The sequence below is a fragment of the Neophocaena asiaeorientalis genome, unplaced genomic scaffold, assembly GCF_003031525.2.
Source record: "Neophocaena asiaeorientalis asiaeorientalis breed wild unplaced genomic scaffold, Neophocaena_asiaeorientalis_V1.1 scaffold134, whole genome shotgun sequence".
In the NCBI taxonomy this organism is placed as follows: domain Eukaryota; kingdom Metazoa; phylum Chordata; class Mammalia; order Artiodactyla; family Phocoenidae; genus Neophocaena; species Neophocaena asiaeorientalis.
Genome location: NW_020185339.1, coordinates 23,095,967 through 23,121,282, shown reverse-complemented (window position 1 = coordinate 23,121,282; position 25,316 = coordinate 23,095,967). Strand labels below are relative to the sequence as shown.

The 25,316-nt window shown below is 46.7% G+C and overlaps 2 protein-coding genes across 4 annotated transcripts in view; one reads left to right on the top strand and one right to left on the bottom strand.

The window, feature by feature from the left end:
- The window catches only part of MARS1 (methionyl-tRNA synthetase 1), a 22,456-nt gene extending 1,390 nt beyond the window's left edge, over window positions 1–21,066 (top strand). The window contains exons 1-22 of one of the 3 annotated variants that reach the window (XM_024737195.1): window positions 1,041–2,654; window positions 2,745–3,007; window positions 3,828–3,918; window positions 4,079–4,157; window positions 4,236–4,370; window positions 4,718–4,793; window positions 5,041–5,213; window positions 5,394–5,500; window positions 9,501–9,617; window positions 9,760–9,963; window positions 10,714–10,915; window positions 12,962–13,036; window positions 16,846–17,016; window positions 17,187–17,282; window positions 17,421–17,538; window positions 18,227–18,440; window positions 19,177–19,308; window positions 19,416–19,520; window positions 19,611–19,797; window positions 20,350–20,421; window positions 20,659–20,751; window positions 20,851–21,066. In XM_024737195.1, coding sequence (XP_024592963.1) covers window positions 2,899–3,007; window positions 3,828–3,918; window positions 4,079–4,157; window positions 4,236–4,370; window positions 4,718–4,793; window positions 5,041–5,213; window positions 5,394–5,500; window positions 9,501–9,617; window positions 9,760–9,963; window positions 10,714–10,915; window positions 12,962–13,036; window positions 16,846–17,016; window positions 17,187–17,282; window positions 17,421–17,538; window positions 18,227–18,440; window positions 19,177–19,308; window positions 19,416–19,520; window positions 19,611–19,797; window positions 20,350–20,421; window positions 20,659–20,751; window positions 20,851–20,997 — 2,703 coding nt within the window. In that variant the 5' untranslated portion in view covers window positions 1,041–2,654; window positions 2,745–2,898 and the 3' untranslated portion in view covers window positions 20,998–21,066. Of the gene's footprint in view, window positions 1–1,040; window positions 3,008–3,827; window positions 3,919–4,078; window positions 4,158–4,235; window positions 4,371–4,717; window positions 4,794–5,040; window positions 5,214–5,393; window positions 5,501–9,500; window positions 9,618–9,759; window positions 9,964–10,713; window positions 10,916–12,961; window positions 13,037–16,845; window positions 17,017–17,186; window positions 17,283–17,420; window positions 17,539–18,226; window positions 18,441–19,176; window positions 19,309–19,415; window positions 19,521–19,610; window positions 19,798–20,349; window positions 20,422–20,658; window positions 20,752–20,850 lie in introns of those variants that run through there. The other 2 variants (XM_024737196.1, XM_024737197.1) reach the window with 2 other exon arrangements.
- Window positions 21,016–25,316, bottom strand: DDIT3 (DNA damage inducible transcript 3). The gene is made up of 4 exons (XM_024737204.1): window positions 25,204–25,316; window positions 22,599–22,646; window positions 21,712–21,869; window positions 21,016–21,600 (listed from the first exon to the last, which is right to left on the bottom strand). Exons 3-4 carry the CDS (start codon window positions 21,847–21,849, stop codon window positions 21,232–21,234), a joined length of 507 nt encoding a protein of 168 aa, XP_024592972.1. The 5' UTR covers window positions 21,850–21,869; window positions 22,599–22,646; window positions 25,204–25,316; the 3' UTR covers window positions 21,016–21,231.

The following is a 25,316-nucleotide window of genomic DNA, read 5'->3' as shown; positions in this document are numbered from 1 at the left end:
TAGTGACCAACTTTATTCATTTATCCATTCATCTGGTGGTTGTTAAGTGCTCAAATCTCATCCTCTTCTGCCTTCTCTGCCATCTCTCCTGCACTTTATCCTTTTCCTCTTTATTGGCTCCTTACCATTAGCTTTTAAACATATCCAAGTCTCTCCCATCTTTAGACGAACTTCCTTTTACTGTACTCTCCACCCTATCTCTGTCTTCCTTCTTACAGTCAAACTTCTTGAGAAAGTTGCCTAAATGGGGGTCTCCATTTCCTTTCCCCTCACTCCCTCACCTTTGCAAGCTCACTCCTCATAGGGTCACCCCTAACTTTGCAGGGACACTCTGCAGTCCTTATGTTGCTTGATATCTCAGCAACAGCCAACACAGTTGACCTTTTCAGCAGTTCCTTCTCCGTTGCATAAGGTAGGACTTTGCTTGCTTCTTAAACTCCAGAAGTCTGTCTGAGATCCTGTACCCTTTGCATTCTATACACCATAGGTGATCTTATTCTCTCCCCAGCTCAAATGACCTCCATACGTTGCTGGCACCATATCTCTGGTCCAGATCTTCCTCTGGAGCTCCAGTCTAATCCATTGTCCACTGAAAAACTCCACTTGGGTTTTTCATAGGTACTACAAACATAGTATGTTCTGAACTGAACTTGTCAGCTTCCCCCCCAAATCTGTTTCTCTTCTAGTACAACTATTAAGTTAAATATACTTATTTATTTTTGGCTGCGTTGGGTCTTTGTTGCAGTGCACAGGCTTGTCATTGCAGTGGCTTCTCTTTGTTGCAGAGCATGGGCTCTAGGCACGCAGGCTTCAGTAGTTGTGGCTTGCGGGCTCTAGAGCGCAGGCTCAGTAGTTGTGGTGCACGGGCTTAGTTGCTCCGCAGCATGTGGGATCTTCCCGAACCAGGGCTCGGACCCATGTCCCCTGCATTGGCAGGTAGATTCTTAACCACTGTGCCATCAGGGAAGTCCCTATTTATTTATTTTCTTTTTTGGCTGCACCATGCTGCTTGACAGATCTCAGTTCCCCAACCAGGGACTGAACCCGGGCCATGGCAGTGAAAGCCCGGAATCCTAAAATCTAGGCCACCAGGGAACTCCCAAGTTAAATTTAAATTTATAAATATTTATTGAATGCTTACTACCATACGTGCCAGGGCAAGGACCATGTGCTAGGCATTGTCAATTAAGATGCCCTCTCTTGGGGAGTTCCCTGGCGGTCCAGTGGTTAGGACTCAGCTCTTCCACTGCAGGGGGCATGGGTTCCATCCCTGGTTTGGGAGCTAAGATTTCTCATTTTTTGGCGCAGCCAAAAAAAAAAAAAAAGATGCCCTCTCATAACAATTAAAATACAGTGTGATAATCACTATGATAGGGGAAATACTACCATCTGTTGGAGTACATAGAGGATGTACCCAATTGCCCGAGCCAGAAACCTGGCAGCCAACCTTAATTTCTCTTGTTTCCTCACCACTCACATTTAATTGATTACTAAATCTTTCCAACCTGTCTACTTCCTTTAATCCCTACAACTACCGCCCTTTTCAGCCCAGATAATATGACCTTTGAACTAGTCTCCTTGCATATAGTTCTACTCCTCTCCAGTCCATTCCTGGCACAGCAGCCAGAGTGATGCTTCTAAAACATAAAAATGGCCTGCCACTCCCCTGACTTAACCATTCAAAGGCTTCCCATTTTCCTCAGAGTAAAGTCCAAATTTTACAGTGTGGTTTACAGAGACTTTCTCCTTTCAGCCCAGTGTTTTCACACTCCCCACCACAAACTCCATACTCCAGCCACACACTACTTCCTCACATTCCTAAAGAGCATTGAGGTCTCTGGTCCTTTGCATAAGTTGTTTCCTCTGCCTGAAACACTTCCTTTCCCCACTCCTACCAACCTCCACCCGGCTAACTCTTTCTCATCAGCTAGATCTCAGTTGAAAGGCCATTTGCACAAGAAGGCCTCTCTTAACCCCTTAGAGTCGGGTAGGGGTCCTAACTAGGAGACCCTACAGCAGACTTCACATTCCCACATTATAACTTTCATGACACGTTAAAGGTTATTTGACTTTCTGACTTCCCAGGAAGTCTGTGAGCTCCGCTAAGGCAGAAGCCTATATCTATTTTGTGAATAATCGTATCTTCAATGCATTGTATAGCACAAAGTAACCTCTCTGTACCTCAGCTCGTAAGTACAATTAGGTATTAATTAATCTTAAAGGTATACAAAGATGATTAAGAAGGGTCCCTTTCTCAATTACTGACATGTGCTTCCTTGAATAACGTATACTTATTGACAAACTCTTAGCCTTCTTACTCCTCCTCAACTTACCTTTTTCCTTTACACGCTCCCTTCCCTTTAAATGAGATTGCCTGGCTGCATATTAGCTTTAGAATGGTATTAAATTAATATTTAATTGTCACATTCTTTTTTGTTAATAGGATATGTACCCTAATTTTTATTGTGTCACTAACGTAAGTTTATCATAACTCTAAAACTCTGATTCTTATGAACTCGAATCAAGAGTCAGCCATTGCGAATAGCCGCTATCATGACATCGCCACTTCAGCAAGATGACTGGGGGCCTCGGTTTCCGTCACCGCCCTTGGGCTGCGTTACAGGATTAAAGCGCGCCGAGCCCCACACGATAAGGTCTCCTCGGCCCTCCCACCAAAAAAGTGCTGCTCTGGCACAGCATCTACTGCCTCTCCGTCTCTATGACACTCTTTTCCTGTTTCCTAGTGTTGCATGATGGGAGAAATAGTCTACTTTCCGGGAGTCTGGCCGGGGGAAAGGCCACATTCGGAACTCCATTTCCCGGCGTGCTTCGCGGCGGTCGCTCATCCCACTGGCGGGAGACCGGTTCCGGTTGCATCAGCGTGGGATCCGCGGCGAAATGAGGTTGTTCGTGAGCGAGGGCGCCCCGGGGAGCCTGCCCGTGCTGGCCGCGGCCGGGAGGGCCCAGGGCAGAGCGGAGCTGCTTATCAGCACTGTAGGCCCGGAAGGTAGTCTGCTGGTGCTGGTGGGCGGTGGATGAGCCGGGCGGGACTGAAAACACGCCGACGACCACCCTACAGTTGTCTTCGTCAACCCCGCCCCCGTCACGCACTCCCGTCAACCTTCTCCCGCATTCTCCTTGGGCGCCCCATCCCCTCTTTCTTCCCAGTCGTACCTTTCATCCGTCACTTCCCTTAATTACCCTCAGTGTACCCTTCTCTTGCCTCCCCTCCTTCCTCTTCCAGGACCTCGCCTCACTCCAGTGAACCTCTTTCCCTTTTCCAACCTTCTCCCACCCCTATCTGGCAACCCCACCACCACACGTCACTCACATGATAACCACCAGGTTCTCCTTTGTCGTTCTTAGGAAACCCTGCTTTCCTCTCCTAAGCACACAGAGACACACATACTGTCTTCGGTTTACCTCTTCTCATTCCCAGCCATCTGTTTGGGTGACTCTTAAGCGGTTCTCTTGTCAATCCTCCCAGTTCTCTTAATTTTGTTCTCCCACTGTAGCTCAGATCATTCTCAGATATCCTGATTACTTTCAGTTGTTCCACTTCTTGGCTGCAGCACTACCCCAGTACCACCACCTCCTCGCTGCAGTCCCCATCTGTTGTTTCCAGCTGGCCTTCTTAGCTGAACACCTGCTGGTCTCTCCAGTTCATTCTGGACCCACCCCCTTTCAGTGCTCCTATCCTGGACCCTCTCCGTGAGACTGCCCATCCCCCCCGCCACCCCCCCCTCCCCGTGAAGTTGTCCCTCTAAGTTGACAAAGCATTTCTTTTCTTTTCTCTGTTTTTCACCCATCTTTCTCTCCCGGGTCAGAGTGTGTGGTCCCGTTCCTGACCCGGCCTAAGGTTCCTGTCTTGCAACTGGATAGTGGCAACTACCTCTTCTCCACCAGTGCAATCTGTCGGTCAGTACTGGTTCTTGATGCAGGGAGGTGGCTGAATAGAATCAGGGATTATTGTCCTCTGGGTAGCCTTGTTTACAACCACTGTTTCACTGGGGGGTGAGAAATGGGCTAGACAAATGGGCCCCTTTAATTCTACCTCTGTTGCTCTCTTCCTGGGTAGATACTTCTTTCTGTTATCTGGCTGGGAGCAAGATGACCTCACCAACCAGTGGCTGGAATGGGAAGCGACAGAGCTGCAGGTAGGACTGAGATGTGGGGAATGGCAGGCAGGCTCTCGCTCTGCATGGCTGCCCTGACCCGTGTCTCCTGCATTTTAGCCAGCTTTGTCCGCTGCCCTGTACTATTTAGTGGTCCAAGGGAAGAAGGGAGAAGATGTTTTTAGCCCGGTCCGGAGAGCCCTGACTCATATTGACCACAGCTTGAGTCGTCGGAGCTGTCCGTTCCTGGCTGGGGTGAGTTGGGCCTTGAGATGGGTACTGGGAAAAGCTGTATGATATACGAATTAAGAGGGAAGACTGTATTCAGAGTTCAGAACTTCCAAACTGCCACTTACTAGCAGTGTAAACTTTAAAACTCACAAAAACTCTTTAAACTTCTTTTTTTTCACCTTTGAAGTGAGGGTAATGTATTACTGTCCACCTCAGTGGGTTTTTGTGAAGATTAAGAGAGGTAATTTAAAATGCTTAGCACGGTGCTTGACACATAGTAAGCGCTTAGGAAATGTACGATACTGTTATGTCAATTGGGAAGAACCTGAGTGTCTCACCTGTGTACTTCTTCCTTTCTTTCCTCAACAAAGGAGACAGAATCTCTAGCTGACATTGTTTTGTGGGGAGCACTATATCCATTACTCCAAGACCCGGCATACCTCCCTGGTGAGAACTGTGCATATCACTTCTCCACCAGCCCCAACCCCAGGAGCTTGGTGTAGGGGTTACAGAGTGGGCAATAGAATATTGAGGACCCATTTTGATGTGCAGCTTGACAGGGCAGCTATAGCGGAAAGATGGCTGAGGGAACTGGGAAAGGCAGCTGGAGAAACTTTGTGAAGAAGGGGAGGAGGTCCCTTCCCGCCTGCCCATTCTCGGTCTTACTGATTGCCTCTTTTCTTCCATGCCACAGAGGAGCTGGGTGCCCTGCACAGCTGGTTCCAGACACTGAGTTCTCAGGAGCCATGTCAGCGAGCTGCAGAGACTGTGCTGAAGCAGCAGGGTGTCCTGGCCCTCCGGCCCTACCTCCAAAAGCAGCCCCAGCCCAGCTTCCTTGAGGGGAGGGCTGTCAGCAATGAGCCTGAGGTTTGGAACAGAGCAGAGGGGTCCCCACAGAGCCTCAGTGCGTGAGGTGGTGGGTGGCTTGGAGAGGGACTTTGAGCATGACTGCTAACTTTTTCAGTTCATGGAGAGCAAGGAGAAGAGTTCTTTACTCTACGCACCCCCCCCCCTCACCTGGTGAGGGATACTGTCAACTCTTCATAGGAGGAGGAGCTGGCTACCCTATCTGAGGAGGAGATTGCCATGGCTGTAGCTGCTTGGGAGAAGGGCCTGGAAAGCTTGCCCCCTGTTCAGCCACAGCAGAATCCAGTGTGAGTAGGCACACATGAGTGGGGCTTGGTTTCTTACGTGGAAATTGTTGATAGAGCCAATACCTGCCTGTCGAATTCTCTTTGCTGACCTTTGATTTTCTGTTCTCTCAACCTCTTGGCTAATACTTTGGGTATACTGTCCATCAGTCCCATCTGCACCCATGTTTTCAGCTACTTTCTGTCTACTGATTGCACCTAAATCTGTTTTTTCTAGTTCACATCTCTATTCTGAGCTCCAGACATAGTTGTCAGACTATCTCCTAGATTCCTCCACCTCCACTGGCATTGCAAACTCAACGTGTACAAAACCAAACCTATTACCTTCCCTGCCAGCTTCTCTTTCTCCTTCATTCACTTGTCTTAGTGAATGACTCCCACCTTCCACCTAAAAATCCAGGCCAGAAATCTTGGTGTCGTCTATCTATACCCTTCTCTCATCTCTGCTTGTGTCATTTGTTCCATTACCAGGTTATTGATTCTAACTCCTAAAGAGTCCTTGTATCCATCCCTTCTCCCTGTCCTCACTGCTGCTACCTGAGATTGGGCCTCACCATCTCTTAACCTTCTCCTTCCATGCCATCCCGTGCTCCACACTGCCACCAGAATGGCTGCTTAAAACTGCCCAGGTTATCATCTCACCTTCCTTTTCAGAATTCTGCAGATGGTCTCTCTGTGTAGTTCACAAGGCCTTTCATGATCTGACCCCTGCCTATATGCTTAGCATCATATTCTGTTACTCTCCTGATCGCTAAGATAATATTCACACACATACGTAGATTTTTCCGTTGAAATGAAATGTCTGTAGTTCTGAACATGTTGTTCAATAAAGATTTAAGTGTCCACTCCTTGTCAGGCCCTGTGTGCTGGGAACTGGGTCTACAGAGGGGAACGAAACAGATAAGACTGTGCTCTCGTACCACTTTGAGTCTAGTGGTATAGACAGGTGTTTAAAAAAAACTGTCACTCATGAAACTAACACAACGTTGTTAATCAACTATACTCCAATATAAAATTAAAAGTTAAATAAAACGTGTCACACAAAGGTATAATTATAAATTTTGGTAAGTACTATGAAGGAAAAGAACAGGATGCTATGAGAAAATATCACAGGAGATTAACTTAGAAAAATGGCATTTGACCTAAGAGTTGCAGGAATTCCCTGGGGGTTCAGTGGTTAGGACTCCACGCTTTCACTGCTGAGGTCCCAGGTTCAGTCCCCAGGTGGGAAACTAAGATCCCGAAAGCCGCGCAGCATGGCCAAAAAAAAAAAAAAAATAATAGGGAACTAAGACTTGCAAAATGAGTAGAGTTAGGCAAGGGTAAGTCTGGGGGAAGGGTGTCTCAGAGCAAGCATCGTGTTTGGTTCTTTATAAGGAATTTCTAAAAGGCTAGTGGCTGGAGGCTGATCAGTCAAGGGGCAGTTGGGTCAAGGTGAGTTTTAAGAGGAAGGCAGGCTGAGATCATATACTCTCACACCTTGGTGTCTTTGCCCATGCTCTTCCTTCTCCCTGGAATGCCTGCATCTTACCTACCTGCTGTACAGTTGTTCAAGAGACCAGTTCTATCATTTCTTTCTCTGTAGAGCTTGTGAGAGTCTTAAGTGCTTCATCTTCTGGGAGCTTCCATCGTCATATTATGTTGTAATTGTCTCTTTTTAAACTTTTTTTTTTTTTTAATTTTTGGCTGCGTTGGGTCTTCATTGCTGCACGCAGGCTTTCTTCTAGTTGTGGCGAGCGGGGGCGGCTCTTCATTGCGGTGCGCGGGCTTCTCATTGCGGTGGCTTCTCTTGTTGTGGAGCACGGGCTCTAGGCATGCAGGCTTCAGTAGTTGCGGCGCATGGGCTCTAGAGCTCAGGATCAGTAGTTGTGGCGTATGGGCTTAGTTGCTCCGCGGCATGTGGGATCTTCCCGGGCCAGGGCTCAAACCTGTGTCTCCTGCATTGGCAGGCGGATTCTTAACCACTGTGCCACCAGGGAAGCCCTATAATTGTCTCTTTACATGTCTGTCTCCTCGCTAATCTGTAAGCTTATTGAAGGCAGGGCCTCTGTCTTCTTTTATGGTACACATTTTCTAGCACAGGGCCAAGTATTTGGTAGATTATGATAAAATTTGAATGAATTAATGAAAGTTTGTTCATTCACTGATTTTGAGTATTTCTTTTGAGTACCTGTTGAGGATTGTTTTAGATGTAATAAAGAATAGGATATTAAAAAAAAAAGAATAGGAGATAGATTTTTCTCAGGTGTTTATACAGGCTAACATGTTTAAATGTGTACTTAGAGGAGGAGACAACTGACTAAAGACCCTAGAGCCAAACCAGGCTATATTCTGTGCTTTTCCTTCTGACTGAAGGACATCCCCAGTGTCTTTTTTTTTAAATTTTTTTAAAAATTAAACTTTTTATTTTGAGATAATTGTAGATTCACATGCAGTTGTAAGAAATTATATGGAGCATCCCCAGTGTCTTGATCAGGCAAATTCCCACCCATTCTCGAGGGCCAACTCAAGTAGTTCTGCCTCTGTGAAGTCTTAGTCTTAGGCTGGAGATACTTGCCTTCCTTCGAGCTCCTTGGGCACTTTGTACCCCTCATCGCACTGATCCAGTTAGAAGTTGTCTGATAGAACGTAACCCTCTTGAGGGCAGAACCCTGGGCGTACTCTGTGGTGGTGCATATCTGCCACCGTAGTAAGCACACTCAAGATGAGAGAGACGTTACAAGGTGACACAAAAGGAGCACCACAGAATGTGTGGTACAAGATGCTTATGGACTCGGGATACAAGGATGACTGGGTGGAAGGCCGGTTGCCAGTAAAGAAAGGCTTTCCTGAAGGAGCTGATTTCTAAGCTGGATTTCAGAGAAAACTATGGTATTCAGTCATGGGGAGAAAAGTCAGTTAATCCAGGAGAAAACAGTGAGATCTTTCTCAAGGAAATGGGCTGTAAAATGCTCCAGGAAGTAGATGGAACATCTAACTGGATATATAGCATGCAGCTGGGAAGAAGGGTAAGGTTAACATGAGGGAATCATTGGAGTCTCTATTAGCAGAAGAGATTATGGGACTTGGTGAGCTCGCAGGATGCCCAGGGTTGAAGGACACGGTAAGTGATGGTAGTCAGCAATTGTAGATTAAGAATGGTTGGAAGTAACACAACATTGTAAATCAACTATACTTCAATAAAAAAAAATATTAAAACTGAAAAAAGAAAAGAATGGTTGGAAAGATGAAAGGAAACCTGGTGAGGTGTCAGTGCCAGGGAGGGGGGTGAATACAAGATGTGTGCAGCTGAGCTTTCACTGGTGATGAAGCATGAAAAGAGAAGAGCAGGCTGAGTGACTTCTGACAGCAGATTGAATGACAAGACTAGGAATGATCCTGGGAAAGTGGGGAGGAGAGGGTGGCTGTGAAGGCAACGGCTGGTTCCTGCTGGTTTGAGTCAGGCCGTGAGGAAGTGACAGATATGGGTTAGGGAAGAGTCAAGGGATATGAGAGGACTTGGGAAGGCTTGTGTATGGGCTGGCGAGCTGTAAACATTTCAGGGAGTGAGTAGAGGTAATGTTAACATAGCACTTGGAAAGAAGGGAAGAGGTCAGTGCTGGGAAAGCGTTTTTGGGTGGCACTGGCATCTAGGAAGTCAGCAAATGATGGTGGTTGGACAGATCCTGGGGAGAGTTGTCAATACCCCAGAGTTTGGAGCCTGGGGATGAGCTAAAGGAAAAGGAGTACTTAGGGTAGTAAAGAGAGACAGAGCTCAGTGTCAGAATGAGGCTTCTTAGGAGCAGTACACGAGGCTTGCTTGCTGTGGGCAGGGCCCTGTATTTGCAACCGTAGGGATCTCATGGCTTTTGGGTGAGTTTATGCTCCAGTGGATTCATGTGAGGAAAGACTTCAGACAGACGTGAGCCTGTTACAGTAGAACAGATGCATCTGGGTGTTCTGTGCACTTTGGGTCCCTCTTGACCCTCTCTTCTCCCCCCTGGACTGTTCTCTTCCCTACCAGGTTGCCTGTGGCTGGGGAGAAGAATGTGCTCATCACCAGCGCCCTCCCTTATGTCAACAATGTCCCCCATCTTGGAAACATCATCGGTTGCGTGCTCAGTGCTGACGTCTTTGCCAGGTGGAGCCAGCTGCTGGGGGAAAGCCCTGAGGGAGCAGTGGGCCCCAAGGGAATAGGAGGCCTCAAGGGGGGAAGCCGGAGGGATCCTGGGTACATGGGAGGGGCTGAGATGGGGCCTCATGATCACCACATTCCTTCCCAGGTACTCCCGGCTCCGCCAGTGGAACACCCTCTATCTGTGTGGGACAGATGAGTATGGTACAGCGACGGAGACCAAGGCTATGGAGGAGGGTCTAACCCCCCAGGAGATCTGTGACAAGTACCATGTTATCCACGCCGACATCTACCGCTGGTTTAATATCTCGTTTGACATTTTTGGTCGGACAACCACTCCGCAGCAGACCAAGTAGGTTTCCTCTAATCAGGCAGAAATGGAGAGTGGGAGCAGTGGGAATATCTAGGAGACAGAAAGAAGGAACCAAGATTGTTCCCCGTCCCCCACCCCCAAACATCCGGATATTGTCCTGAAATGTGTCCCAGGCATTATTACGGGGATTCATTGTGTGCAGAAGCCTGACCAGGGCTGAAGGTGCAGCTGAGGGAGGGAAGAGACAGGACGTAGGCTCACGGGAAGGACCTGCCTTCCCTCTACCGCCTCCCTTCTCTTCCTGGCCGCCACTGTCTCAGGACAGCGCCTCTCGCTCCTGTGTTTATAGCAAATACACTCATTTTCCTCTGCCTGATTATCGTCCTTTTAAAAACTGCATAGTAGACAGGCTGCCAGCTGAGAGTGCTGTGCAGTTTGGCAGCACTCTGATTTAATTTTAATTTTTAGGACATAACCAAAGAACTAAACAGTTCGATTATCCTTTTGGAGACTTTTGTTATTGAAGAATACAAAACAGATCTGTATTTTACAAAAATAAATTCTAGAGCGGTGAGGAAAGAGATCGTGTGGAGAGTTGGGCAATTGATGTGAGGTGTTTGGGCTCGTCAGTAAACTCCCTGCAGATGACTGAGTGGTCTCTGACTGATTTCTTTGGCTCTTGGACTGAATGGGTTTGGATCCTGGGTGGAGTGGCAGGAGGGAGGGGCGCACCACTTCCTCTGACTTCCCCCGGTCCACCCCTCCCCTGTCCCTTGCTCACCTCATCAGAATTACCCAGGATATCTTCCAGCGGTTGGTGGCCCGAGGTTTTGTGCTGCAAGATACTGTGGAGCAACTGCGGTGTGAGCACTGTGCCCGCTTCCTGGCTGACCGCTTTGTGGAGGGCATGTGTCCCTTCTGTGGCTATGAGGAGGCCCGGGGTGACCAGTGTGACAAGTGTGGCAAGCTCATCAATGCCATCGAGCTCAAGGTGAGAGGAGGGTCTCCTGGGAGCCCGGAAGGAGACAGTCTCTAATCTTAAGGGAGTCCCAGTCTGGTCCACCTCAGGTTCTTTTTTTTCTTCCTTTTTTTTTTTTTTTTAATTGAAGTATAGTTGATTTACAGTGTTGTGTTAATTTCTGCTGTACAGCAAAGTGACTCAGTTATACAAATATATACATTCTTTTTTATATTCTTTTCCATTATGGTTTATTCCAGCTTATTGAATATAGTTCCCTTTGCTATACAGTAGGAGCTTGTTGTCCATAGGATTTTTGTTTTAGCATTCAAGATGTTTCACCAGTGGCTCTTCCTACTCTGTCCTGGCAACTCATCACTCAGTTCACTGCATAAATACTTACTGAGCATTTACTATGTGCTTGGCATTGTGCTGGAAAATCGACAAGTTGAGTTCATATTACCCTACCTTTGCTCCTGCTTCATACCACCTGATCTGCATTTGTTTAGTTCTTTCTCTCTTCCATATATACCACCTTTACTTCTACTCCATGTTTATTCATTTGGTAGTTCATTCATTCATTCATTTATTCAACAAACTTTTTTGAGTCTTTAGGGTAGTCACAGTTCTAGGTGTTGAGGATGTAGCAGTGAACAAGACAGATTTTTATCTAGTGCGGGAGGAAACCAACACTAAAGATAGAATAGAGTTACTCCAGGGTAAACTGCCCGGAAGATGTGGTGAAGGGTGACTTCTGGGGGAAGAGTTAAGCTGGGTGATTAGGGAAGGCCTCTCAGAAGTAACATTTGAAATGAGAGTTTCACTGAAGAATGAGAAGGAGCCAGGAGGTGATGAGTGGTGTTGAGTGTTCCAAGCAGAAGGACCAGGAAATGCGAAGGCCCGAGGCAGCAAAGCGCTGAAAAGGGGAATTGAAAAGGCCAGTGTGGCTCATAGTGAGTCGGGGTGGGGGTGGATGGGTGGTGGTGGATTGAGACAAGGTCAGAGAGGTAGGCAGTGACCCGATTTCCAGGGCCCAGTCAGCCATCTGGGAGTGGAATGGCACGCTGCTCTGTGGATAATGGGTAGGAGGGAAGTGAGAGAGAAAGTGGGGAAACCAGTCTGGAGGCCAGTGGTAGCTCAGAAATGGGATGACGATAGCTTGGACTAGGTTAATAGCAGTAGAAATAGCGGGGTGGGAGGGGGGAAGGATTTGAGATATGTTTTGGAGGCAGACTCTGTAGAACTGGATAGACTGCAATTCGGGGTGATAGAGAAGTCAAGAGAATGACGGCTTGTATGCTTTTAGCTTGAGCAGCTTGGGCGGATGGTAGTACTATCTATGAACACAGGCAAGATTGGGTGAAGAAGAGCTTTCCTGTGGAATGCAGTGATACTATTTGGGTTTGTTAAGTTTGAGGTGCCTCCTCAGACATCCAGGGAGGGATGTTAGGTAGGCAGTTGATAGAGGCATGTGGAGTTCAGGAGAGAGGTACTGAGAGTTATAATTTCTCACCTTCAAAAACCCAGATCAAAACTCATTCAGAAGCTTTCATTGGTTAGCTCCACCTGTTTACTCCTTTCGCCATCATCCTTCAGTGTTTGTATAGTCAAGTTGTGCCATGAAAATGAGTATTTCTTGACATTTTGCCGTGTGAAAGCCTGTGCTTGTTTCTCACGCAAGCCCTCTCTCCCTGATTGATTGTAACTCCCTCAAGGAGAGGAACCGTGTGTCTTCTCTCGCTGCTCTTTCTGCTCCTCACACAGCTACGTACAGTGCAGGGCTCTGGGTCTAGCCTGTGCTAAGAGAATGCTTTTTCCTATTCTTTGGAGTGAAAGGACACAGATGTGAAACTCTGAGTAGCAAATGTTGTGCTATGCAAACCTGAGTCTGCAAGTTCAGAAAAGACCCAAGTAAGTAGTTCGTGAGTTGGCGGGGTGTGAGCGTGAGGCTAAGCTTGGTGCCAGACGGGGGACCTCATCTCTCTGTGCCTCCCCCCTCGCCTGGACAGCTCCTGGCATGCAGCCTGATCCTGACTGTCGTACCTTGGGTCACCCCTTCTCTTGACTTTCCCTTCACAGAAGCCTCAGTGTAAAGTCTGCCGGTCGTGCCCTGTGGTGAAATCCTCTCGGCACCTGTTTCTGGACCTGCCTAAGGTGAGTGGGCCTTTCCCTCAAGCCAGTCTGCATGGCCTCCTCTGCCCCCTCTGCCTCAGCCACAGGCAGAGGCAAATTTGTACCAAATCACCCTCATATATTTTTAATTTCCATTTTAAAATTATGCTTAAGGTAAAAAGGTGTAACAGGAAAAGGGCACAAAGTCAAAGGTCCAGGCCCATCTGCCAAGAGATATTTACTACTGATTTTCCTTTGTAGCACTTGCATATGAAAGTATTCTTACGCCTTTTTTGTCTCCTTAATACAAATTAGATCATGTCATTCATATTCTTCAGTCTGCTTTCTTTCTTTTACTTCACAATGTGTCTTAACCAATTTTTCACTTTTTTTTTTCCTTTTGAACTTTTTATTTGGAAATAATTTCAAGCTTGCAAAAAGAGTTGCAAGAATAAGCAGTTGCTAGAACAAAGAACCTCATGTTCTTTACCCAGAAGAACCTCATGTACCCATTACCCAGATTCACTGGCTGTTAAGATTTTGCTCCATTTGGTTTAGCTTATTCTCTCTCTCATACATGTATGCATGTATACTTATATAATCTCTTTACTCTTGAATGCTGCCTTGTGTGTTTCCTAAGAAAAAAGACACATTCCTGCATAACCGCAGTATGGTTAACAACTTCAAGAAATTTAACATTGATATAGTTGTGTGATCTACCAGCCATATTCCAGTTTTGCCAACTATTCCATTAATACCCTTCCTAGCATCATTTTTCCTGTAGTGTAGAATCTGGCTCTGGATCATGTATTGCATTTAGTTTTTCTGTCTCTTTAGTTTCCCTTAATCTGAAACAGTTCCTCAGCCTTTCTTTATCTTTTATGACATTAACAGTTTTTAATAATTATAGGCCCTGATTCCCCCTTTTAAAATAGAATATTCATTTTGGATTTGTTGGCTGTTTTCCGCATGGCTAGATTCAGGTTATGCATCGTCAGTTGGAATACTACATAAATGATACTTTGTTCTTTCCAGATGATACTTAGTTCTTTCCAGATGATACTTTGTTCTTTCCAAAATGATACTTTGTTCTTTCACATCGTGGCCATTTCCCCCTCATTGGTGATGTTAATTTTGCTCGGTCAGGGTGTTACCCAGCTTCTCCACTGTACAATTAATATTTTCCCCTTTGCAGCTTATAAGCAGTCTGTGGGAATACACTTTAAGACCATGCAAGTACTTTGCTCTTCATTGAAAGGTTCCCTCTAAATTTAGCATCCATTTATTTAATCATTCTTACCTGAACCAGTTTTTGTTAAGATTTGCCAACTGCCACTCCCTCCACATTTACCCTTCTCCTTCATTCATCTCATTTATTATCAGTGTCAACTCATGGATGCCAATTTTTTTCAATGGTTTATAATTGATTCCTGTCCTAAATAATTTTCATATTCGAATTGTCCCTTATTTGGCCAATGGGAGCCTATTCAAGGTTGTTTCTCTGGGTGTTTCTGAGGTCTCCCATCAATTTTTAAGCACTTCCTTATTTTCTAGCATAGCAGGATACTCTAGATTCATCTTGTTCCAGCCTGGGATTCAACCATTTCTCTACCAAGCCCTGTATTTTTTTTAAGTAGGTAACAGTGTTAGAGACCAAGATCTAAGTGTGCTCATTGCTACTGGGGTGTCTTTGCTTCTAGGCCCTGCCAGCAGAGAGTTAGGCATTTGTTTTGGGTTCACGCTGACACCTGAAATTCCAGGCCAGCCCCATGGCGTTCTTCCTCACTTTCCCTCATCTCATATTTTTATTTCCCTTCTTCCAAACAGTAAGTACTCTGGTTCCCAACAACATTATTTACTCATTTGCTCGATTCTACAATACACCTAAAAATTTCAGAATTGCTTCACCCATACCACTATCAAAAAACCTACTAAGATGAGTTTAGGGTTTATTGGCAGTCCTGCCCCTTCCCCCCCAAGCGCGGGTATATAATCAAATATGTTCAAAATTGTCCTGGCTTAGTTTTTTCCCCCTTTAGTGTGGTTGTGTTACTGAAGTAAGCCAATAAGTTTGGTTCATTTGCTTCTAGTTCTTTTTTCTCTCCTCATACTTACTAACTTAATTTTTTGAAAATGTAGAACATCAGTATGCTTCTAAAACATCAAAACCATGCAAAAAGGTATACACAGAGAAGTGTCATTCCCTTATTCCCTTTCCTGTCCAGGCTACCTTGTTCTCCCATCTCCTGTAGGTGATTGGTTTTGTTTTCCGATTTAGTCTTAGTGTGTTTACTTTTGTAAAGATAAGCCTGTGTGTGTGTGTGTGTGTGTGTGTGTGTGTGTGTGTATGTTATTTCCTCTTATACAAAATAGAGCATACTGTATATACTCTTTTGCATTTTGTGTTTTCCGTCTAACAGTATGTTCTAGAAATGATTCCATATCAGGATTACTCCATATCAGATCATAGAGATCCTCCTTACTCAGGCTTGTTTGTTTGTTTTATTTAAAGAGCTGCATAGTACTCCATTTTGTGTGGGTACCATGGTTTTTTGTTTTGTTTTTTAAAAATATTTATTTATTTGCACCAGGTCTTAGTTGCGGCATGCGGGATCTTTAGTTGTGGCATGCAGAATCTTTAGTTGTGGCATGTGGGATCTTTTTTTTTTAGTTGTGGCATGAGGGATCTAGTTCCCTGACCAGCGATTGAACCCGGGCCCCCTGCATTGAGAGTGCAGAGTCTTAACCACTGGACCACCAGGGAAGTCCTGTGGGTACCATAGTTTATTTAATCAGTTTCTTGTGTTTGCCATTTAGGTAGTTTCCAGTATTTTGCAGTTAAAAATACTATTGCGGTGACTAACCTTGTGCATGTGTATTTTTGTATTGTGGGAAGTGTATCTTCAGGATAAATTCCTTAAAAGGGATCACTTGCTGTGTCCAGGAGAAATGCATATGTAGTTTATTGCCAAATTTTTCTCAATAGGTGTTATTCCATTTTACATTCCTCCCAGTAGTGTATGTGTGCACTTGTTTGCCCAGAGCTTCACCGGTAGAGTGTGTTGTCAGGTTCTGGATGCTACAGTATTTATGTGGATGAATCACATGAACCATCCCTTACAAAAGATTTATCTTTGTTTTTCTGCTTACAGAAGTGATATACGCTTGTTTTTAAAATTTCAGAATGAGGGACTTCCCTGGCGGTCCAGTGGTTGGGACTCTGCACTTCCACTGCAGGGGGCATAGGTTTGATCCCTGGTCGGGGAACTAGGATCCCACAAGCCGCGCGGTGCGGCCAAAAAAAAAAATGTTCAGAATGAAATACATGGTGTAAAAGTGGATGTTCCCCTTAATCTCATGTGAGAATAAAGCACTGAGATATAGTTTTCCTCAAAAATTTTTTGGCCTTATGTTAATCTGTGTATTACTATTCTTTATTTTTATGAATAGGATTATATCATATGTTACTGTTTAGCAGTTTATTTAATGTATTTCTGAGATCTTTACATATCAATACATATAGGTCTTCCTCACTCTTTTTAAAGAGCTTATAAGTATTTCATTATGTGGATATACCATATTTCTTTAAATTCTACGGAACCAAGTGAATTAGTTTTAATTTTTGCTGTGGTGAACTGTGCACTTCTTTATAAACACATCTGTACACACTTATGTGAATATTTCTGTTGAAAAAAATCCCTAGAAGTGGAATTGCTATGGCAAAGTCATGAATCCTTAATTTTAATTATATATCATCAAATTACTCCAAAATGGTTGTACATATTTATCCTTATGGTGACCACACATGCGACTGTCCTAAACCAGCTCTCTGTGCTTCTCTGCTGTCTCAGTTGGGAAAGCCGCTGGAGGAGTGGTTGGAGAAGACGTTGCCTGGCAGTGACTGGACACCTAACGCCCGGTTCATCATTCGTTCTTGGCTTCGGGATGGCCTCAAGCCACGCTGCATAACCCGAGACCTCAAGTGGGGAACCCCTGTGCCCTTAGAAGGTTTTGAGGACAAGGTAAAAACGCTATGCTTTATTCATATCTCATATTATTCAGCCTTGGGATTGAAACCCTGGGCCAGCAGAACAGACTTGATTGTGTCTTGATTCAGTCTGAGGCTTTGGGTTGGCAAGGTTTTCCCAGTGTTCTTGCATCTTACTGTGTCTCCTCCCTCCTGACCCTCCAGGTATTCTATGTCTGGTTTGATGCCACCATTGGCTACCTGTCCATCACAGCCAACTACACAGACCAGTGGGAGAAATGGTGGAAGAACCCAGAACAAGTGAGCAGTTCTTTGTTAGCCTGTCAAAGACCTGGGGAGGGTGCGTGTATAGTGGGGGTGGTTAGGGGTGGGTAGCTGATCTTTCTTGGGCCTTTGAAGAGGATGTCAGGAGCTCTGTCTCCCAATTATATTCCATAGGTGAGCCTGTATCAGTTCATGGCCAAAGACAATGTTCCCTTCCACGGCTTAGTCTTTCCTTGTTCAGCCCTAGGAGCTGAGGACAACTACACTTTGGTCAGCCACCTCATTGCTACAGGTACCCTGGGAGATTGGAGAGGGGGATGTTCTTAGGGAATGAGGGCCAAGACAGTACTTGGAAGAAACTCCTGGAGAGGTGCTAGGTCTTGAGTTAGGAGTTGAGATGGAATAGGAAACAATTAGAACATGGAAGCTCAATGCAGAAAAAGGAAACAAGGGCTTCCCTGGTGGCGCAGTGGTTGAGAGTCCGCCTGGCGATGCAGGGGACGCAGGCCCGTGCCCCAGTCCAGGAGGATCCCACACGCCGCGGAGCGGCTGGGCCCGTGAGCCATGGCCTATGAGCCTGCGTGTCCGGAGCCTGTGCTCCGCAACAGGAGAGGCCACAAAAGTGAGAGGCCCGCGTACTGCAAAAAAAAAGAAAAAAAGAAAAAGGAAACAAGAACCTGAAGAGAGCAAAAGTCCAAAGCTAAATTTTGTAATGGGTAGAAGTAAACAGAAGACGAGAATGCAGAGGAAGGATCTCCCAAGTTCTGTGCAGGCCAGCTACTCTAGAACTGAGGTTGAGGGAGAGGAAAGAAGAGTTAGTGGGTCAGAGAGGAAGGACATGATTTTTTTTTTTATACAGCAGGTTCTTATTAGTTGTTTTATACATATTAGTGTATATATGTCAATCCCAATCTCCCAGTTCATCCCACGAGGAAGGACATGATTTGAACAGATGGTTCTCATTCTCCTTCTCTGTCCAGAATACCTGAATTACGAGGATGGGAAATTCTCTAAGAGCCGGGGTGTAGGAGTGTTTGGGGACATGGCCCAGGACACAGGGATCCCTGCTGACATCTGGCGCTTCTATCTGCTGTACATTCGGCCTGAGGGTCAGGACAGTGCCTTCTCCTGGACAGACATGTTGCTCAAGAATAATTCTGAGCTGCTTAACAATTTGGGCAACTTCATCAACAGGTGGGACCTGGTGAGGGGTGAGAGTCAGCAGATGAGCCTGGGGTGGGGCTCGTAGGCCACGTATGCTTGGTGCAAGTTAGTTGTAGAGATGTGATTTAGCAGAGTTGGTCACAAAGTGAATTTTTGTGAATTATTTTCTTATTAATGTTCTTTGTAGAACTGGAAATGTGTTCTTTCCTAGCAAAAAGGTTCACTTGCAGACCACTGAAAAGTTTGGCTGAAGAAGGGGGTTATTTTAGCATAGGGGTAGGAGACTTCTGCTGTACTTTTCAGTTTTGTTACTTCAGGCTCACATCCCATTATTGGTCCCTATCTCAGTTACTCTGCAACCTAAAGAAATATCCTCCATGGCTACACACGCTTTCAGGTTTGCTCATTAACCACATTGAACAGATAGTCCCTACTAGAGGATTTATTTGTTTGGTAGCAATTAATGCATATTTCAACGTGATCATTCTGAGTTTTTAACTTCTTAAAAATAAACGGTTGCTTAACTTTATTAGTTCCCTTTATATAAGGGATATCTGTATATAAAACGTCTGTTATGTGCAGACTCATATTCTTACGGGAGAGGGAGAATAAGGAATTAATTTAAGTTTTGCCTTCCAGCTTGAGGGAGCCAGGTGGTTTCAGTTCTGAGAAAATGCAGAATTAGGAAAATCGTGTCAAATTTCTCTAAGGAGACTGGGCAGTAACTTTTCTTTTCTCTCCCCTCTCCTTCCCTCCTCCCATCCAGAGCTGGGATGTTTGTGTCTAAGTTTTTTGGGGGTTTCGTGCCTGAGATGGTGCTCACCTCTGATGATCGGCGCCTGCTGGCCCACGTCACCCTGGAGCTCCAGCATTATCACCAGCTGCTAGAGAAGGTTCGGTAAGTAGCTACACCTCTGTCTCAACTCAGTGATCTGCTGGCATGTTGAGAGCCCCATACTGGTCCCCCCAGAACCTTACACCTTGGCCTGCATCCTTCCTTCCCAGGATCCGGGATGCCTTACGCAGTATCCTCACCATCTCTCGCCATGGCAACCAGTACATTCAGGTGAACGAGCCCTGGAAGCGGATTAAAGGCAGCGAGGCTGACAGGTAAGTAAGGAGGTACGGTTGGCTCTAGGAATAAAGTGGCTGGTAGGCTACGTCCTCCTGGGGGTCTGACTAATATCTTTTCTTCCTCAGACAGCGGGCAGGGACAGTGACAGGCTTGGCAGTGAATATAGCTGCCTTGCTGTCCATCATGCTCCAGCCTTACATGCCCACGGTTAGTGCTACCATCCAGGCCCAGCTGCAGCTCCCACCTCCAGCCTGCAGCATCCTGCTCACAAACTTCCTGTGCACCTTACCAGCAGGACACCAGATTGGCACAGTAGGTCTCTAGATTTGAAAGAGCCAGCTTCTCTCAAAATTCCTGCTTTTGCCAAGCAGCCTCTGGGGAGGGGTCAGGGAAGAACTTAACTTTGGGCATGAGACTCTCATAGCTATTCGAACTGCTTCCCCTCTCATCCCCACTCTTCACTTAGGCTTGTTTCTAATATAAAGTCCTGAGTATTGGTTTACAAGCCCAATGTTTTCTGTAGCTCACGTATCCTCACTGTCCTTCATGCCAGGACCCGAGGGGCAGGGAGAATACAAAGTAACCACTTCCTCAACACAAGGGGATAAAAGTATGTACACCTCTAAGCTTTTGCATCAACCTAGCATCATTAAATAGTTTAAATAATTTTTGACCCTAGTGAATGCTTTTTCTGGATTCTTTACTGAAATCAGCAGGTATTTGCTCAGTGTTACACTCTATAAAAGTTTTTTTCTAGACCACTGAGTTCCTAAATGTCAGAGGTTGGGGTGGAGAGGCCCTCTATATAGTCTGGTAGAGTTTATACCTAATCAGTGAATGATCCTGGAATTCTTTTTCTCACAGGTCAGTCCCTTGTTCCAAAAACTGGAAAATGACCAGATTGAAAGTCTGAGGCAGCGCTTCAGCGGGGGCCAGGTGAGAAAGCTAAAGACTGTGCCTCACCCACCAACAGTTAGTATCCTCCAGTAGCCCTCACTCATCCCTCTTTCCATCTATTGGCCCTGCTGCTTCCTCACTTCATTTTTCTTTCCTGTCTTAGCTAGAAGAGTCCTTGTCATTAAAGGTAATCACTTTCCCCCTGAGATGTTATATAAAACTTGAGGTCGGGGGATGTATATGGTAGCAGGTGCTAACTCTGTTGTTGATCTCAAGGCAAAAGCACCCCCCAAGCCAGCAGCTGTAGAGACTATGACAACAGCTGGACCACAGCAGATACAAGTGCTGATGGATGAAGTGACCAAGCAGGTACGGAGCTTAAGCCCTATGGGAGGCTGGAAAAGCTGAATCCTAAATAGGTCGTTTCTGGTCTCACTGTTGTGATTCCCCCATCCCCTCTTCTCTTAGGGCAACACTGTCCGGGAGTTGAAAGCACAAAAGGCAGACAAGAACCAGGTTGCTGCAGAGGTGGCTAAACTCTTGGATCTGAAGAAACAGTTGGCTCTGGCTGAGGGGAAACCCCTTGAAACCCCTAAAGGCAAGAAGAAAAAGTGAAAGTGAGAACTTGGCTCCTAGAAAGTCACTTTAATGGATGTGGACAGTAATAAATAAATGTACAATCTCTATATACATGCCGAGACCCTCTCCTGTCATCTACCCTAAGTTTTCCCCCTACTGAATAGATGGGGGTGGGAGGGGTCCATCGTTGGCACTGGTGAGAAGGTGGTCAGTAGATACTTCCAGGAAGGGTCGGAAGTGGCCCGAGGGGGAAGCGCTGGTCCCAGCCGTTCATGCTTGGTGCACATTAACCATCCGGTCAATCAGGGCTCGGCGAGTCGCCTCCACTTCCCTGGTCAGGCGCTCGATTTCCTGCTTGAGCCGTTCGTTCTCTTCAGCTAGCTGTGCCACTTTTCTTTCGTTCTCTTGTTCTTTCTCCTTCATGCGTTGCTTTCCAGCCCGTGCCGGGGACTGGCCACTGTGTTTCCGTTTCCTGGGTCTTTCTTGGTCTTCCTCTTCCTCCTCCTGAGCTGGGGAGCTCTGACTGGAATCCGGAGAGCTGGGGCTCTGGGAGGTGCGCGTGACCGCTGCTCGTTCTGGCTCCTCGGTCAGCCAAGCCAGGGAGGTGGGGTCAAGAGTGGTGAAGGTTTTTGGTTCTTCCTTCAAAGGAATGAGGAAAGGCAGAGTAGGTGTTAATTAGCTGAGAAGGAGGGACGGGCAGCCCCCGTTCCCTCCCCGCCCCCCGCCCAGCGTTAGGCCTAGCATTCTTACCTCCTCGTTTCCAGGGGGTGAGACATAGGTACCCCCATTTTCATCTGAGGACAGCACCTCCTGCAAGTCCTCATACCAGGCTTCCAGCTCCCAGCTGGACAGTGTCCCGAAGGAGAAAGGCAGTGACTCAGCTGCCATCTCTGTGGCTGGATCAGGCTCTGGGAAAGGACATAGTCAGGATAGTGGGTGGGGGAAGAAGCTCCACAAAGCCGTCAGTCTACGGGTTGGCACACTGGCCTGCTGCCTGTCTGTTTTGGTAGATAAAAGTTTATTGGAACACAGCCACATCCATTTATTTACATATTGTTCACGGCTGCTTTCATGAGACAACAGAAGAGATGCACAGTTGTGACAGAGACTATTCTGTGTGGCCCTCAACGTCTAAAATACTTACTGTCTGTCCCTTTAAAATTTACCAACCCCTGATCTAGAATGATATTCCGTCTTTGCTTTTGCCCAGCACATGAAGAAGCAAGTGCCTGGATGTGCATTCTTATGGGTTTCTAGTAAAAGTCTTCGGCCCCCCTTGGGGAACTCCACTGGCTGTGTCCACCATCTGTGCTCCTTTCTCCTCCTGTGTGGGGAGCTTGGGCAAACAGTCCTTGAGTCAGTCTAACCTTGGGGACGGAGGTGTGGTGAGACCTCACCTGACTGCTCACTCAGGGCCAGCTTTCAATTAGGACATGCTCTAAGAATAGTGATTTGGTCACCTTGTTAGGGGCAGGTCAGGAGGATGGATGTGGCCTAACAGCAAAAAGCCTGCTCAGATTCAAACTGTCCTCTCCCACCTTCTCTAGGTGTTTTCATAATTTCTTAGGGTCCCAGTAAACGGGGCCTAAGCAGCAATTCTTAGGAGCTGGTTTTGGGAAAGGGTTGGTTAAGTTTACCTGCTTTCAGGTGTGGTGATGTATGAAGATACACTTCCTTCTGGAACACTGTGGGGATCAAAGATAAATGTTAGCCATTTCTGGAAGCGGCGAGAGAGGCAGGTTCTTTTATCTCCAGCTTCCTACTGCTCCTTCCTTACTTCTTGTCTTATAGAGTATAGTTAGTTATTGGTCCCTGTAGCCATTTCTAAGGACAGAGAAGAACCTGACTTCCTTTATTTTTAGTTGCTGACGTTTGTAGTCCTGATTACATAATAGCAAAAGCCTGGCCAACTCAGCTTTCTCTAAATTTAAGGCAGTCCTCAAATCTGCCAGGGTAAGGACTGGACTACAGGGAAGGGAACAAATCAAGTGGCATTTTCCTAATTCCATTCCCACACTGACATCCTCCAAATGTGTATTTCCAGTCTAGACCTCTCCTGGGACCTCCAGCTTTAACTGCTTACTTGCCATTCTCTTTTGGATATCTAATATGTATCTCAGACTGAACGTGCCCAAAGACAAACTCCTGCTAATCTTCTCCTTCCAAGGTCTTTCCCATCTCGGTATACGGCAACTTTAGTTGCTTGAGCCAAAAACCTTGGTATCATCCTTGATTCCTCCCCTCTCACACCCCACAATCCAATCCAAACCACCAGCAAAACTTGAGTCATTCTTCAAAACCCCAGAATCTAAACACGTCTCACCAATTCCGCTGTTTCTAATCTAGATCGAGTTACTATCATCTCTCGGGTGACTGCAGAAACCTCTTGGCTGCAGGTCTCCCAGTTTCTGCTTTTGCAACCCCTCCCAGAGTCTATTCACAACAGCCCCCAAAGTGAGTCTTTTAAAACTTAAGTCAAGGGCTTCCCTGGTGGCGCAGTGGTTGAGAGTCTGCCTGCTGATACAGGGGACACGGGTTCGTTGCCCTGGTCCGGGAAGATCCCACGTACCGCGGAGCGGCTGGGCCCGTGAGCCATGGCCGCTGAGCCTGCGCGTCCGGAGCCTGTGCTCCGCAATAGGAGAGGCCACAACAGTGAGAGGCCCGCGTGCCGCAAAAAAAAAAAAAAAAAAAAAAAAAACACTTAAGTCAGGCTGTGTCATTCCTCTATTCAAAACCTTCTCATTTCACACATATTAAAAGCTAAAGTCCTTAAAATGGCTTAGAAGGCCCTCCACAGTCTGCTCTTTCCTTGCTCTGTTTTTCTCATTGACCACTCTCCGTCTTGCTCACTCTAGTCCAGCCAACTGGCCTCCTGTTCCCTAAAGATACTATGCATGCTCCCACCTTAGGACCTCTGCTCTTGCTATTCCTTCTGGAAAGCTCTTCCTTCCACATACCACATGGCTTACTGCCTTGCCTATTTTTAGGTCTTTCATTTAAATATCACCTCAGTGGGGGAATCCCTGACCACCCAGTGTAAACTGTAACCTCCACGCAGCATTCTCTACCCTTCCATGCTTTAGTTTTTTTCTATGGCACATATTTGCTTACTGTATGCCTCTTCCCACTAAAATGTAAGCTCTGTGAGAGGAGATTTTTTTTTCTCTCTTGTTCATGGATAAATGCTGGGCCCCAAACTTAACCAGCATAGTACGTGCTGGTTAAGTATTTGTTAGGAATCAATGGTTAAATCTCCCCGATCTCTCATTGGGAAAGGAGGACGAAGTCCAGAGGCAGAGCAGCAGCTGCCTATCCCTGGGGACTGTAGACGCAATATCGTCCTCGGTGCTTCTGTACAGGGCTGTCTTCCCTGGGGAACCCTCCTTGCTTTCCAGTGTGTGGGACATAGCTTTCATCAGCAGTGGAGCCCCGGGCCAGAGGGCTGCAGAGCCAAGCAGGGGGCTGACCTGATGCAATGGTTACACAGAGATTAGCTGGAGACAGGACAAGGGGAAAAAGGCAAGGACCAATCCCAGGGGAAGGACAATCCACTGGGGAGACCTCCAAATGGCTTCCTACACTTAAAAGATCCAGGATGCTCTCTTCTGCAGAAGGCTTAGGGACCTCTGGGGAAAAGGAAAACTCATCTCTGCTCCCCGTCCATCGACACCCCTCTTCCCAAAGGCTTGTGTCGGTCTCTTTTAAGATTCTCTCCTCTGCAAAGGTGCAGAAAGAATGTCCTGTGGAGGGTCCAAAAGCCCCATCTATTGACGTGGCTATGCTGGCCCTGAGACGCTGCGGCTGAGACAGGATTGGGGGTGGGGTGGGGGAGGACGCTAGTGGCAAAGTGGCGGCAGCGGCCTGAACCACTGTCAACCAGCCTTCTCGGCGCGGGGATGTGTCCTGTTGCCCCGCCTCCCACCCGGCAGGCCTAACGAGGAGGCCTGGGGTCTGCAACGGGAGAGAAAAAATCTTCCTAGGGCAGCTGGGGCTCCTTCCCTGAACAGCACAGGGCAAGACCTATGCTCCGGGCAGTGGTGGGATGCTGCTGTCGTGCGAAGGAAGAGGGGTCTGTAAGCACTACTTCTGAATGAAGGCTTCTCATCCCTCCCCCGGACGGTCACTTCACTTCATTGCGGAGGGCGTGGGACCACATCCTTAAGAGCGGATGCCCTAACTTTACGGGGACAACTGGTGTTCACGATGGGAGGGTAAAAGGTAAATGGGGGAATCAGTACTCGCCTCTCTCCTCAGGTTCCGGCTCTGATTTTGGCTCTGTCGCTGCCACCCGCTCATCTTCAACATGATACACTATATGCCTTAGACTCAAGCCTCTGACCCGAATAGCGCGGAGC